Source organism: Balearica regulorum, chromosome 10, assembly GCF_011004875.1.
Source record: "Balearica regulorum gibbericeps isolate bBalReg1 chromosome 10, bBalReg1.pri, whole genome shotgun sequence".
Taxonomy (NCBI): Eukaryota; Metazoa; Chordata; class Aves; order Gruiformes; family Gruidae; genus Balearica; species Balearica regulorum.
Window position 1 is genome coordinate 5287944 of NC_046193.1, and position 16250 is coordinate 5304193.

At 41.5% G+C, this 16250-nt stretch overlaps 1 protein-coding gene across 6 annotated transcripts in view; it reads left to right on the plus strand.

Annotated features, from left to right (window-relative positions):
* DCAF1 (DDB1 and CUL4 associated factor 1) overlaps positions 1 to 16250 on the plus strand; it is a 54840-nt gene that overhangs the window by 20024 nt on the left and 18566 nt on the right. For 5 of the 6 annotated variants that reach the window (XM_075762859.1, XM_075762862.1, XM_075762863.1 and 2 more), the window contains exons 10-21: positions 1963 to 2142; positions 3763 to 3972; positions 5141 to 5310; positions 7037 to 7161; positions 8254 to 9514; positions 10435 to 10633; positions 11314 to 11396; positions 12330 to 12414; positions 13836 to 14069; positions 14613 to 14706; positions 15180 to 15284; positions 16108 to 16181. In XM_075762859.1, coding sequence (XP_075618974.1) covers positions 1963 to 2142; positions 3763 to 3972; positions 5141 to 5310; positions 7037 to 7161; positions 8254 to 9514; positions 10435 to 10633; positions 11314 to 11396; positions 12330 to 12414; positions 13836 to 14069; positions 14613 to 14706; positions 15180 to 15284; positions 16108 to 16181 — 2820 coding nt within the window. Of the gene's footprint in view, positions 1 to 1962; positions 2143 to 3762; positions 3973 to 5140; positions 5311 to 7036; positions 7162 to 8253; positions 9515 to 10434; positions 10634 to 11313; positions 11397 to 12329; positions 12415 to 13835; positions 14070 to 14612; positions 14707 to 15179; positions 15285 to 16107; positions 16182 to 16250 lie in introns of those variants that run through there. The other variant, XR_012837152.1, reaches the window with a different exon arrangement.

The following is a 16250-nucleotide window of genomic DNA, read 5'->3' on the forward strand; positions in this document are numbered from 1 at the left end:
GCTGATAATGAAGGTAAAGTTCCTCACCTCATATTTTAACACATAAAAGAATTCTTGAAAGAAATTCTCCTTGCAGTTCTGTAGTGTTCCTCCAGCAAGCATCCCTTCAGGCAGGTTGATTGGCAGTCTACCCTTAAGCTTCAGTTTCCCAGGTACTTTAAACACTGATTCTATTTCCTTTTTTATTTTTCGTACTGGCAGTAGCGTGTCTGTGCTGAGTCAGATCTAAGAACTGTTCCAGTTTATTCTAAAGTTGCTACCATGCAAAGAAAAAACAAACAAACAAAAAAAACCTTTCAGCTTGTGACCATTAGTATTGGGGTATGGGAGCATCCTGCTTTAAGTTTCATTTAAAGCAACTGCAACGTTGTTGCCTTAAGCCTTCCAACTCTGCTCTGCTTTGAGTGATGGCTTTTGATTCGTGGCCTGTCCCTGGCATTGTCGAGGTTTTTTGTTTTTTTTCAGCTAAAAATGGAAGCAGTTAAACTAAGAACTGTACATTTCTGCTTATTCTTTGCTAGTTTTTGATGCTGTCTGAATGTGTGTTGTGATTTTGCATGCTCAGGAGCCTTAAGCATGTTAGAGGATGGACTGGTAGTGTGTGTTCAAGTCCGTATCTGTATGGATTCTGCTGGCATTTGTGTTCTGTACACATTTGTATGAGTGAGTTCAAAAACCTTTTGATAATCATGGTGGATCAGGGCTGTCTGTGCCCTGCATTACATATCCCTAATGAGAGCAAGGGTGAAATGGGCATAATGTTCCCTCCATTTCTTTTTGCCCATTATGTCAGAAAGATGGGCCCTGGCTGCATATGACCCACTTTGGTGTTTCTCTGAACATTGTCATGAGAAAACTCTCAATACTCCCTTTTTTCCTTCCCACCCACCCCCCGATTCCACTTGCTGCTTGCATGGTTGTTCAAAAGGAAAACCAAAAGCTGTGGCAGGGTGCTGCATGAGGATTCCTTCTGCTTAACATTTTCAGGCTGTGTCATAAAACCATGCAGCTGTTTCGTAGTGACATTGTCTCATCTGCCAGATGTTATCCCCGATATCTGCAGATATCAGGTAGAACAGGTTTCCATGGTACATTCCTCTCTTGGCTTCCTCTGAAATCCAAAGACATTTTCAAGGGGCAGTCACTTGTCACTTGGCCTATGCCAAAGGGTCTTGGGGTGGAAGCAAGGCTGGAGCTGTTAGCACTGTATTCTCTGAGTATGTCCAACACCAGCAGAGAAGAGAAGAAAAAAATCTGCTAACTTGGCATGTAGCAGCTGGTGTCAGTGCTTCAGCTCTATGCTGTTGTTCTTGGCACAGAGGACAAGAGGACCCTGGCAGAGGGTTCCGAGTTCCTCATTGTTAGAACCTAACAAAAGTGCGACTGTGAGCACATCGTCTGCACATCTTGGAGGCAGGGTGTGAGAAAAGAAAAAAGACCAAGTCAGTTATCTGTTTCCAGAGAAAGTCAAGCTTTAGATTTGCATTTGATGATCCTTATAGTTCCTGTAGACTTCAGTGCTACCAGCGTTTGCTAAACTTCAGCATAGGATATGATACTGTTAGTCTGAGAAGAATTTTTCTTTCTTCAGTGGAAACTTCTATTCCTTCTCTGCCTCTTTCGAAGCATTCTTTGAATAGCTTGAAGTGGTACGGACAAGGACTCTCTGGAATTATACCACATTAAGACTGCTGTATTTGTTGTGTTTATGTCTGGGAATGGACCAATTGCTAGTCCTACATTTGCCACATCATGGCCTTTCTTAGTCTCACCAGGGCTTTCTTTTAATGGTCTGGAAATGGGACTTTTTATTTCATTTCTCAGATGTCCCAAGTCAAGCTAGAAGTAACTGATATTTGTTCTCTGTCTGTTTGTCCCTCAGAGAACCCTCATTCTCCCTATACAAATTCTCTGTAGTAATTTGTTTGAAGTCCTTCTCAAGAATGTTCTTTTGCTTTCTAGGTGTGCATGCACCCGCATAATGTGCTTTCAGATGTAGTAAACTACACCTTATGGCTAATGGAGTGCTCCCATGCCTCAGGCTGCTGCCACGCTACCATGTTCTTCTCCATTTGCTTCTCCTTCCGTGCTGTCCTGGAGCTCTTTGACAGGCATGATGGCCTTCGACGTCTGGTTAACCTGGTAAGGCTTGTAGTTTTATGTGGTGAACAGGGTTTTAGTGTCAGGTTTTGCATGCACCCTTTACAGTGCAGCTGTGGAGAATTCTGTTTGTGGGGTTGTTTGTTTGTTTGTTGGATTATTTTTTTTTCCTGCTAAATTCTCAAGAGATGGAAGGGTGGAGTGAGTTTTCTAAGCAACAGACATGTGGATCCCTTCATCTTTATTCTTTTTATTATGATCATTGTGTAGAGACTTTTTACCCTCTCAGAGCTTTTTGGTGCAACTTGGGTTAAGCAGGACTTACTCAAACACTGGTAGCTTAGTAGTAGTTAAAATGTTTCTCGAGATTGCACACACATGTGGTATTACCACGCACCCTTTTGGATGCAGATACATCCAGCCTTGTTCCGGTCTAACGAGCACAAGACTTTAATTTACAGTAAGGCAAGCAAGCCCCATGGCAAGCACAGGAGCCTGCCAGTTGATAGCTAAACAGCAATAACAGCTACATACCAATCAAATCTGTCGTTATCTTGAACCCTTCGAGCCCCACATTGGGTGACAAAAAGACTGTTGTGGTTTAACCTAGCAGACAGCTAAAACGACCACACAGCTGCTTGCTCAGTCCTCCCTGGTGAGATGGAGAAGAGGATCAGCAGAGTCAAAGTGAGAAAACTCTTGGGTTGACATAAAGACAGTTTAATAAGTAAAGCAAAACCACATGCACAAGCAAAGCAAAACAATTAATTCATTCCCCCCTTCCCATTGGCAGGCAGGTGTTCAGCCATCTCCAGGAAAGCAGGGCTCTGTCATGTGTAACGGTTACTTGGGAAGGCAAATGCCATCACTCTGAATGTCGTCCCCCCCCGCTTCCTCCTTCTTCCCCTGGCTTTATATGCTGAGTATGATATTCCTGTGGTCAGCTGGGGTCAGCTGTCCCGGCTGTGTCCCCTCCCAACTCCTTGCACACCCCTAGCCTACTCGCTGATGTAGTGGGGTGAGCAGCAGCAAAGGCCTTGGCTCTGTGTAAGCCCTGCTCAGCAGTAATGAAACATCCCTGTGTTATCACTGCTGTTTTCAGCACAAATCCAAACCATAACCCTCCACTAGGTACTGTGAAAAAAATTACCTTTATCCCAGCCAAAACCAGTGCAGAGGTATAGCTGTGTTTTGTGTGGTGGTTATCCCAGCACCTTATGAGCACAAATTATACTGCTCATGTATCAAAACGGGTACATCTGCATGGTATTGCTGTGCAGTCCTAATAGCTTGGGTTGGTATTGACTTGGGGACGACAGCACTGCAGGGTGTAAGCACACTTTGTGTTGTGTAGTGTAATGCCTAATAGTATTAGGCACAACATTGTCTCCAGATCTACATGGATTTAACTTCTGGATTGATTTCTTCATAGATAGTTAAGGAGAGGGAATGGTTCTTTTTAGACTTAACTGTTTATCCACACAGATAGCCTTTTCTGTTCAGACAGCTTTCACGAGAGTGTGCATGTATGTCTTCTATAGCAAAGCAAGTCTGAGTTTAGTATAAGTGCAGCTGAGAATTGTAGGTGCTTTTTTTTTTTTTCCTTGAACAGTGAGCTGATAAAACTTTTTTTTTTTCCCCCTACCCAACCTCTTTCTGAAGATAAGCACTCTTGAGATCTTAAACCTGGAAGACCAAGGAGCCCTCCTGAGTGATGATGAGATCTTTGCCAGTCGCCAGACTGGGAAACACACCTGCATGGCCTTGCGTAGATACTTTGAGGCTCACCTTGCTATCAAACTTGAACAGGTGAAGCAGTCACTCCAGCGCACTGAAGGTGGCATTCTTGTCCATCCGCAGCCCCCCTACAAGGTGAGTAGCATGTTGCAAGCTTTTAACATGGTCACTGCATTTTTCAAGCAAATCCAGGCTGCAGGAATATGTGGATGTCCTTTGAAGCCAGTGGAATAACTAGGCAGTGTGTAATTTATAGGCATAGGGATTTTTTATTTGTACTTTTTTCCTGCCTTGTGGAATAACCCTGCAATAGAGCAATAGAGAAGAGCCTTTGAGGTTCATCTGAACTACATTTGATTAAGGTTCCTGCTCACTGCTGTGATTCTCCTTCCATCTCTCAGAAACCTAAGTTAAAGGGAGGTTGTTTTTGGTACTCGTGGGTTTTTCTGTGCTTTTAATCTCTGAAAGGACAGAACCTGTACATATAGAAACATGCATAATGTTGAAAAACTTGGAAATAAGTTTGATTTGATAATGACAAGTGAATTGTGTCTTTTGGACACCGTAGTTTTTAGGAATGACCTGGGAGATTCTTGTGTTGGCTATGATTTTTTTTTTTCTCTTACTTTCTCTCTGCCAAGTGATTTTTTTAAAAACTGAATTTTATGGCTGCTTTTTTTGAGGGAACACATTCACCTGTGGCTTATGGTTTGATTTATGATGGTTTTCTAGAAGAGCTGAAATAAGAAAAAACAAGGATGTTTTTGCTTCTGCAAAAATCACTTATTTTCAGTAACTAAAGAAATGTGTTTTAGCTGTTGCCCTCTTGTGTAATTTAAAAACTTATTGAATGGCAAGCTTGTTTGGAATTTCCTTTTTTCTTTAGTATGTTTTGTAGTCACAACTTAGAAACTGTAATTGATTTTTTTTTTTTGCAGCCTTTTTTAATACTTTAGCATAAATGTATTTTGAATGATGGTCTAGTAACTACTAGATTAGTAGCTTAAAAGCAGAGATGAATTTTAATTTAATGTAACTTTTTCTTCTTAAATTGACCTAAGCCTTCTAGGACTGCAAAGAAACTTAAAGGATATCATTCTTAAGCTTATTATTGTATATTATAGTGACAATTACTGTATTATTTTATAGTTGGGGAATAAACCAGAAAGTAAATACTTAATCTGCAAGAAACAGTGGTAGTTTAATCTTTGTGAATGCAGTTTTCAGTTAAATCCCAGCAGTAGGGGATGTGATGTGCAAGTTTGTGATCTCTTTGTAATGCTTCCAACTCGCGTTCCTGCAGGCCTGTTCATATACTCATGAGCAGATTGTAGAGATGATGGAGTTCCTGATTGAGTATGGTCCAGCACAGCTTTACTGGGAGCCAGCAGAGGTTTTTCTCAAATTGTCTTGCGTCCAACTCATGCTTCAGCTCATTTCAATAGCATGCAACTGGAAGACGTACTATGCAAGGTGAGCTGTTTGCCGTAGTACTGTATTTTAGTGCAGTAAGTTGTGACTCTTGGGCAGGACATGACATTTCTAGACTTTCTACCCCTCTGATAGCATTTAAAACAGGCACACAGTGGTTAGTGCTTATGAAGGTTAACACCGTGGAAAGCAGAACTCAAGTCTTGATGTAGAGAGAGGGATGTCATGAGACTTCTGAAGAGCTGAAATGCCTCAGGCCTTTGATTTCAGAGAAATCAGCATCATAGTAGAGCTTAATTGCAATCCTGTGGTACTTTCTATCTGTCTCAAAATGTGTGTACCTTTTTGTTAGAGGAAGGCTAGAAAACCTTCAAAGTAGAGGGTGAAATCAAGACATACCTTAACCGTGGAAAGAGGTGGAATATTTGTTTGGATGTTTTAAGTTCAGCTGACACAAGAGAGGACACTGTATCACTGATTTGTTGGAATTTGAAGTTTACTGAGCAGGTATAACTGTGCAAAGGAGTTGTGTGAATATGGAACAAGCCAGCATTTGAGAGAGGAAAAAGACTGAGTTGTTGTAACTCACTGTTACTGTGCATTGCTCAGGTTCATGTCCCTAGATGATACACCACATGTGTTGGTAGAGGAGCTCACCTTGTGATGCCACTTTTAAATTTTTCCCTTGTCTTGGCCACAGACAAGGTGTGGGGGCACTGTGATATTCTGTTACCTTTCTGTGGCACGTCTTCCCTCCACCTTCCCACCCCCCAAAAAAATCTGCAGCATCCTTACTGTTACAAAAGAAAGGTAACTGCCACCAGGCTCTGATAGTGTACCATTAGGATCCTGTCCCCAGTTCAGATGGAGGATGGGTGCGGAGTTCCAGCCTGTTTGTCCTAATGACTATCTGCTCACCAGAATGAAGCCGTAGTCCTCTCTAGAGATATGCTCACTGGTAGGTCACTATCTGCTATAACTAGCTGTCAGCTGCTGTATTCTTGTCACCATGACTCCCTCCTCCTTATTTCTGCTGCCTGCAGGAGCTCCTTGTCTAACTTAACTTGAATGAACTTTGAAATCTGTTTTGCTTCTGCGATCCCTTGCCTCCCTTTCTCTCTCTCAGGTTGCACTCTCCTGGGTAGTTTCTGTTCTCCTGTTTCTTACTCTATGCAGCTGTTTCCTAATTGCTACCTGGGTTAACTCCTACCTTTCCATACAGGCTTACAAACCTTCCCCCTTTTCTTGCCTTGTTCTGCTCTTCTACCTCTTGCTTAACAGGCCTTTTCATCTTCCACACACCTCTGTCTCTCTGAAGCTGGTGCCTGAGTTGATGCCTTTTTCCCTGTCACAATTGTCTGTTTTACTGCTCAACAGTTTCCCTTCACTTCAGAAAAAACTTCCTTTCTAGTTGACGAGTGACAGAGTATTTTAGATAGCGGTATTTCCCAACTAAGATGTAGTGTTAGATTGAGAAGCTTAATTCTGAATGCTTTTGTGGATAAGTCTTTGCATTCTTATCTTTATAAGTACAAGATTACAGTGCTTTTAGGAGCCTGCAGGCAGGGTGGGATAAATGTTGACAGACTGCAGGCAGTGGTGTGCATGTGAGCACTGCCTTCTGTGAAGACCATTCTAAAATCAAAAGGCACCATCAAATACATCAGATGCGACTGATTTACTCCTATTTGTTGGAGTAGATTGAATACTATTTTGAAACAACTCTGTACATACACCTCTAAGAAGTTCTTCTGTTGTTGTCTTCCAGGAATGACACAGTACGATACGCTTTGGATGTACTAGCCATCCTGACTGTGGTCCCTAAAATCCAGTTGCAGCTGGCAGAACCTGTGGATGTGTTAGATGAAGCTGGATCTACAGTTTCCACTGTGGGTAAGCTGAATATGGTCCTGATTACTTACATGCTTACCAGTTGTCTTCTGCTACATGGTTTTTCAGTTGGCTGTTTCTCACCGACGGTGAGACAAGGGTTAAAATTCATGTGTTCGGAGTTATTATCAGGGATGCAAATAAATGGGAGAGTAGACTGTGGTTAAATTTGTGTCATGATTAGCACCGTGGTTGGATTACAAGTTTGAAGGCATGGTCTTTGACTTGCACTTGTTTTCAAGAGCTCCTTAAGTACAGATGGAGACATATCTACTTTTGTAATGGGACTATTAGGTTCCCTCAACTTCTCAGAAATTTTGGTCTGCTGGGAATATGGCATTTGAGAATATGGGAGAGGATTGGTTATTGCTATTTATTTGAGTTATGCTCTAACTGGCTACCTGCATATTCTGTATGCAAATGAATGAGATGTGCCTGGATCAGATCTAAGGCTTACGCATTAAATGGGGAGAGACTTTTTTTTAAGGAAAGTAAAAAGTGGGAAAAGTGCTAGACATAGACAAAAGACAAATTTCTTTTGCACAAAACCTTTTTCTAGACAAAACACTAATTCTTTCTTGAGTGAGGCTTTTGATCTTCTGAAGCAGACATGAAACTAACAGGAACTCTCTCTGGGGGGAAAAACAAACCCAAAGTTTCATTTTTGCCTGACTCCTTTTGGAAGCCGTGATATGATTTATTTTTCTCCCTTCATAACACAGTGCCCTTCCTCTCTGTTTCCACTTTGTTAGTATTTATACAAGAGAGTTGCTTTCTGCAGTAAGAATCAGAGGCATGCCTGTACATCGTTCCCTGTGCCAGGTATCTCAGAGTTTGCAATCCTGGGCCTTGCCTGATCACCTTCTCTGAGAGATTGACTCCTTAGTTCCTGATGACAAAGTGGAGGAGCAGCAGTGTAGGAAAACAGGGAGATCGAAGACTATGTCTTATGCTAGTTAGCAGAACTTTAGAAATCCCCAGAATGAAGAGAACTACTTATTTTCATCAAATTTGTTGAAGACTCCCTTACTTGTCTGATGCACTGTGTAAGATAGACTTTAGAGTACTAAAGAAACTATTTCTTTCCCTCACTAGGTATTAGTATCATCCTTGGAGTTGCTGAGGGTGAGTTTTTCATCCATGATGCAGAGATTCAGAAATCAGCCCTTCAGATCATCATCAATTGTGTATGTGGCCCAGATAATCGGATCTCCAGTATTGGCAAATTCATCTCTGGAACTCCTCGGCGAAAGCTTCCTCAGGCCCCCAAGAGCAGTGAGCACACGTTAGCTAAGATGTGGAATGTGGTACAGTCCAACAATGGCATCAAAGTACTGCTGTCGTTGCTGTCTATAAAGATGCCGATCACAGATGCAGATCAGATCCGAGCATTAGCCTGCAAAGCCTTGGTGGGGCTCTCGCGCAGCAGTACTGTCCGGCAGATTATCAGCAAGCTCCCCCTCTTCAGCAGCTGTCAAATTCAGCAGCTGATGAAAGAGCCGGTGCTTCAGGACAAGCGCAGCGAGCATGTGAAGTTCTGCAAATATGCTGCTGAACTGATAGAGCGTGTCTCGGGGAAGCCTTTGCTCATTGGCACAGATGTCTCTCTGGCTCGGCTGCAGAAAGCAGATGTGGTAGCCCAGTCAAGGATCACGTTTCCTGAGAAGGAGCTGCTGCTCCTGATTCGGAACCATCTCATCTCTAAGGGCCTAGGAGAAACCGCATCTGTCCTTACTAAAGAGGCTGACCTACCCATGACTGCAGCATCTCATTCATCTGCCTTCACCCCTGTTGCAGCTGCTGCCTCTCCTGTGACCCTGCCTCGCACTCCTCGCATAGCTAACGGCATCTCAGCCCGTTTGAGTAGCCACACTTCTGTAGGTTCCACTACCACCTCTGTCCATGCTCAGGCAAGGCCGTCTGCATCCCAAGGTCCACTTGCCCTTCCAGGCCCTTCTTATGCCAGCAACTCTCCTCTGATTGGCAGGATTAGCTTTGTCAGGGAGAGGCCATCTCCCTGTAACGGCAGAAAAATCAGAGTGTTGCGACAAAAATCGGACCATGGCGCCTACAGCCAGAGCCCAGCTATCAAAAAGCAGCTGGACAGACACCTTCCTTCCCCACCCACGCTGGACAGTATAATCACAGAGTACCTTAGGGAGCAGCATGCCCGCTGCAAGAACCCTGTTGCCACCTGTCCCCCTTTCTCTCTCTTTACTCCCCACCAGTGTCCTGAGCCAAAACAGAGGCGCCAAGCGCCAACTAACTTTACCTCACGGCTGACCCGCAGGGCAGCCTTTCCGAAGTACGGAGGGGTGGATGGTGGCTGCTTTGATAGACACCTTATATTTAGCAGGTAAGGAAGAAAAATGTTTCTCGATTCCTCTCAGGATGTACCCTGTGCCAAAAAGCCTTACCTGGATTCAGGCTGTGCAGTCCCACAGTGGAGTATCCTTGGAGAGAAAAGTGTTTTAATTCAACAGTGACAAGTGGGAGAGCCTTGAAAGGCATCTTTAGAAGTTGTTCTTATCCTTAGTACATAACGCACACTTTATTTTCGGTATCATGTTAATTAATTAGTGACATTGACTAATGAACTCATACATCTCTGTTCTCCTTTGGAAGGTACGTATGTAACACCAGTTTTACACAAGAGCATAGCATAACCGCTGCATCTGTCAGCGTGGTTGGCTGACAGATGCAGGACTGCAGAATCCATATTTTGCTCTTGCACCTGAATCTGTAGCACCACAAGTTGCTCGCCTTTTTATGTGGCCTTTCTTTGCTGAGGTTAAATTGGAAGATGATGTGAAGTTTATAAAAATAAAGATGACACATAGATGAAAGCATCTTCACAAGGAAAACAGTATCTCCTCAGGAAATTATGATGACAGGCGACTATTTGGCTTACGTGCCATGCCTTCTTGTGTTGAGAGTTTCAGAACTGTTAGAAAATTTTTGCTAGCTGTCTGTACTTAGCCAGGTGATGGCATTACAGGTTTTCCATCAATCCAACTTTGAAGGCGGACTCCAAGTGCTTCAACTTAATTATGTGCTTTAACAGAAGTACTTAATAATGCAAAAGAAACCGTGAAAAGTTGCAAACGCTGTTGTAACATACTGACCTGAGTCTTAAAATTGGCACTTAGCTTGTCCTAGAAGCTATGACTCATACCTACACGACTCTTAAGGACTGGATTTAATATTATCACACAGCATTTCAATTTTGCTTTTCTTCTCTCTTTGGAGTGACCCTTGTATTTCTACGTTCTCTAGGTTCCGTCCGATTTCTGTGTTCAGGGAAGCAAATGAGGATGAGAGTGGCTTTACCTGTTGTGCGTTTTCTGCAAGAGAACGATTCTTAATGCTGGGTACTTGCACAGGGCAGTTGAAACTCTATAATGTATTTAGCGGACAGGAAGAGGCCAGTTACAACTGCCATAACTCTGCCATCACGCACCTTGAGCCATCCCGGGTAAGTAATCAAAGACCTGTTCTGAGTTTTTACTTAAGCTCTGGTATGTTTTGGGCCCGTATGGATATGTACATCTAAAATGCACCTACAGGCTGGCCTGTGATGCCTGTCATTAAAGTACTTCTAATAGTTACATACTCCCTCTCTGAGTTCTACAATTATTTCTTTCTTCCCAAGATAATAGAGAAGATGCACAGTGGCTGTGTTCCTTGATAAGTAAGAAATACATATGTCTGGAAGTGGAAAAATGCTTAAACTGACTATGTATTTAAGATAACTGTGAGATACGATATCGAAGTTTATATAATCTCCCTTTGTTGGAGAAAGAAATCTTTTGGGGATGATTCTAGGAAGAAATAAAAGGTAACTGATATATAAGCAGAATGAACTCCACTCAGAGCATCAAAGTTCAGGCATGGATTATCCTGATTTTTATCTGCTATTAATGTCATAGATTGTTCCCTTTGTTATCTGTAATGTTTGTCTGTCAAGGGCTCTTTATTTTACATAGTATTAAATACCTAGATTTTATCCCCATAGGAGTAGTTTAGTAAGCGTAAAATCTGCTGTGGTTCCTAACTGAATGTTGTAAGTTAAAGCGTTACAGGTAAAATGATAACCTCTGTTTTCCCTGGTATTCTTTTCCTTTCCTCCCCCTCCACTCCCATCTGAAAATACAGGATGGATCTTTATTGCTGACATCTGCTACGTGGAGCCAACCTCTGTCTGCATTGTGGGGAATGAAGTCTGTCTTTGATATGAAGTAGGTATTCTCCGATCTATGTTGCAGTTAGAAGAACCATTCGATATAGGCAGAAACCCTAAGAACAGACTCTGTGAAAGAACAGTGCAGCACAGCTCTCACCATGTCTCTTGTAAAGAAATAGAATGTACTCCCTTTCTTATGTTTAGTATCTTCCCTATTTGATTGGGTACAGACAGCTTTGCTAAATTCTACCTATCTAAAGTCCTATTTAATGCACCATAGATCAGTAAAATCATTGTTGGCCCTGAAGGCAAAGAAATATGTTTGTATGTTTATTCTCATGTTTGTAAATTATCTTGACAATCTTTCTGTAGCCAGTTACAGAATTTTACTAGCATGGTGACTTGCATGGTGAAATTTTCAGACCTGGATAAAGCTATTTAAAAATTATTTCAGCATTTATAATTGTTCCTTCCCATAAAAAATGGTTAGAAGGCTCTTCATTTTTAAAAGGCTTGACTGTTTTCTACCTTAGTTGTAATCAACAGTTTTGGTGTGACCTGTTTTAGGGCAACAAGAGGGCATTCTTCAGATAAAATGTTTAACGTGCCTCAGGCCTGCACGTGCGCTTGAATGTTCATGATGCCATTCATTGCTCACTCCTCTAAATATTGTTATGTTCATGGCAGACCCTGCTGCAGTAGTAATTTGACAAATCTGTGAATTTGCTTGCATTGTGGTTTTTTTTTTTTCCCACTGGCCTGCTGTAAAGGCTGTGTCTGTAATAAATATTTTCCTGCAAATGCCAGTGGAGCATTTTAGTATTGTAGTATGTCGTGGTCAATGGAGAAGGAAAGTTTTTCTTTTTTTCCTACGTTTTTTTAGTTCTGCATTGTTGAAACCTCTGCTGGAGGTGTTGGGGTAGTGTTTGGTTCACACTGGCAGTTTGAATCTGCAGTTCCTTGACTTCTTTACTGACTCTGTCTACAGGCATTCCTTCCCTGATGACCACTATGTGGAGTTCAGCAAGCACTCTCAGGATAGGGTCATTGGCACAAAAGGAGACATTGCCCATGTAAGTACCAGTAAAGGTCATGGTTGTGAAGCTGTGACGAGAATGTAATTCTTCACAGGACATTTATTAACACATCTGGGTGCTATGATGCTCTGTGTAACCGGTAGGCTAAGAGGCTTTAGAGGAAAGCTTTGAAAGCGTCAGATAACTTCTTTCTGTGTCTAAGGGTATAAACTTGACCGTTCCAAACCAACTGTAGCACCAGCAGTGTGCAATGTGCTGTCTCTGTGGTTAGTATTCTGGGCGATTGTAGACTCTGCCTAGATTTGTTCATTCGAGAGAGATTGTGCAGGATTTTTTTTTTTTCTTTCCCCTTCCTGAAGTTGCCTCCTTTGCCTTATTTTTCAGTAGTAGTAATAATAAAGTTCCACTGTAAACAGTAGCTCAATCCACAGGTCTGGGAAATGGCCTATTAAAAGTGTCCTCCTTAATGTCCTTATTTTGCCTCCCCTTAAATTTGCAGCTTGCTTTTGGATAATTTAATTTTACTGATACATTTTCAGAGAATGCTGTTAAAGTGTTTTGTATGAGTATCTGCAAATTTGACAGACACAGGCTTCAGAGCCTTTCTGCTTTTTTTCAGCGCTAATTTGCGTTCATAGGCACTGTCTCTTTTGAAAGAGTATTTGCATAAAAAATTGTCATGGAACATAACTTAGTCAAATTATTTATGATTTTACTTACTGCTCTTGATTTGTTTAAGCAAACTATCCATTCCTGCCCAGATTTTAATTTGGATTTATCTGGAAGTCAGATCAGTTTGTGTATTGTGTTTATCTGGTAAACAGATTTGTTTTCCAGTTCTAGAGAAGTTTTTCCTCTCTAAGTTTGAATGAGAACTAGGCTCTGAGGGATGTTACAGATCAAATTTATCTGAGAAAATAGTCATAAACCCTTTGTACTCGTTAAAGCCCTTCTTATCTTCCAACAGTTTGGGGCAAAGCTCAAAGTTGCCCTTCCATGTAAATGCCAGGAATTAAAACTTGTTTTCTGTAGTTTCTGGCTTTTTTTTCCCCTCTCACTGTGTGCTTTGGAGTTATGTTTGTAAATACCATCTGCTCTGAAAGCAGTTCTGTTTCTGAAACAGTTTTTGGCCAAGTGGTACCTTGTGACGGCAGCTTTGTAGCCCGCTTTTCATAATGCGGTTAGTTTCTTTGGAACTAATTCTGATCGTATTGAAATGTATCTGTGAACCTGCAGTAAGCTAAGTACTGGCCAAAACGTTTTTTGAGACTTGGTTGCAGCTGTGAAAAACGGTGAAGGATTGGCAGGAAGGGTTATCTTTGGAATGCTCTCACTTGAAATGAAAAAACAAAATGGGAAATGGGGAAACACTCTAGAAGGGGCAACATGGGGATGATCTTAGGCACAGGTACACTACAAATCGTGACTAATCTTTCTTTTTCTTTTTAATCTAAAAGATCTATGATATTCAGACTGGCAACAAGCTATTGACTCTGTTTAACCCAGATCTTGCCAACAACTACAAGAAGAACTGTGCCACCTTTAACCCCACTGATGACCTTGTCCTAAATGATGGTGTCCTCTGGGATGTCAGATCGGCACAAGCCATCCACAAGTTTGACAAATTCAACATGACCATCAGTGGTGTTTTCCATCCCAATGGGCTAGAGGTCATAGTCAACACAGAAATTGTATCCTTTGGCTACTGTGGCAACCGATGTGCTGGGACCTGAAGAATTTGTATTGATAAACAAGTAGCTGTTTGCAGAAGTGGTGTTAATGGTGTGTTGTGTACAGGTTATGTATGGTAACAACAGTTTCTGTCTGTGAATCAAGTAAGTGGGGACTGTCAGACAGCTACATAATTTAAATCTAGATTCTGCCTCTGATATGGCCTAGGGGAAATACTTAAAACATAGAGAGAGGAAGAGAGATTTTCTTTCCTAATATACTCTGTGGTACCTCTGCTCTCTTCCCATCCCTTACTGAAATCAACCTTGAAGCTACTGCAGTAACCTCTCCTGACTGGGAATGAAGTTTTGAGTAAGAGCTTTTTCATTTTGGACATGTGGAAGGGATTAGGGTGCTAGTATTGGACCCTGGTTCTGCCCTATTTGCAAGAGGGTGGCAGTGAAGTTTCTTGAACGCAATTAATCAGTTATCTGCCAGTGTGTTGAAAAGGAAATAGAAACTTTCAATTGTTTGTTGCTCCTTAGCCTGTATTTTTTTTTCAGTGGGACCTCCGAACTTTCCATTTGTTACACACAGTACCTGCACTGGATCAGTGTCGTGTGGTCTTCAACTATACTGGCACGGTTATGTATGGAGGTAGGACTTCTCAGGCTTATATTATTCTCCATAGTCACCTCTGGTTTGAGATAAGTAGAAGCTTGTTCAGTGAAATTGAAAGCTTCAGAGAGTCTGTCTAACTCCAAGCCTTACTGGCATGTGTGAACTGGATTTTTTTCAGGATGTTTATGCTACGTGTATTGCTGACAAAGACAATTTTCTCTAACATCAGCAATACCACAACTCATTTGTGAGATTAAAAATCAACCTATCGAAACGGAAAATGTGTATAACGGCAGGTCAGATGATGCTTGAGAAAATAATTTTTGTCCTCTGTATTAAGTTTCAATGATCTGCAGTATTAATAAAGGCATCTCCAGAAGAGTAGATATTAAATGGGTCTTGCCAAGCTATTAAATAAAAAGAAAATTCATGTCAGAGTCTGATTTGATCTTAAGTTGATTAGTGATGAATGGAAGGTGGATTTGTGAAATGATCTTTCCTTGTATCAGCTATGTTGCAGGCAGATGATGAAGATGACCTTCTGGAGGAGAGAATGAGAAGTCCCTTTGGCTCTTCTTTCAGGACGTTTAATGCAACTGATTATAAACCTATAGGTAAGAGTGAGAGAGCAACAAATAGCTTAGTGTGGAGGTTTGAAGGTTTATTGAAAGTTCTGCTTAGTAGCATTCATTTCCTCCTCTCCTTTGCATGTGTGACAAAACAAGTTTTGCTACGACCTGTTCTGATTGAAGCATGAGACTTGGGTTCAACACTGAAATAGGTTCAAGTATCATATCCTGTGCAGTGTGTGATTGCCTTATTTGCTACCATTCAGCAGTTCTGGCTTTATTTTCCTTTTCCCTTCCAAGCAGGGCATAATCTGAGATGATAGGTCATTTGGCCAAGATGTCATTGGTTTCATTTCAGGAAGGGCCATCTTTTTTTAATTATTTTAATTTTGTTTTCCTTTACCGAACAGCATTTCCTTATGCTGGTAGTTCAAAATGCTGTCAGTTTGGCCTCCAGCTTGTAAAGCTCCTGGAGCTAAGCTTATTGCTGCTATGGACCTAAACGAACATGGCTTGTGCTATTGAAAGGAAACACGGCTCGTAACTCAGTCCCTTGGTTGCCACCTATCCTGGAAGATTATTTGTTGTTTACTGTGTTTAGAGAATAAATGTATTATCAAGGGAGGAGGCACTGTGCAGAGCAGGTTAAGAACTTACCTGGCTATTTTTAATGACATTCTCCAACACTTCTATCCTTTATTACAGGTTGAATTAGTTACAAATGTTCATTTCACTTTTATTTCAGCTGTTGTTTCTTGTCCCAGTATTTTATTATCTGCTTTTAGACATATATTGTTAGATCTTTTCTTTTGGTGAACATTAAGTAATATGCTGTTAACCATTGAGTTTGTTTTGTGATGTTTTCCAGCTACCATAGATGTAAAGCGGAATATCTTTGACTTGTGCACAGACAGCAAGGACTGCTATCTGGCTGTCATTGAGGTAAAGGAGCTAAGAATAAACTCTGGTCTCTGTAGATGTGGTTTGAGTGCATTGCTTTTTGTTTCTTTT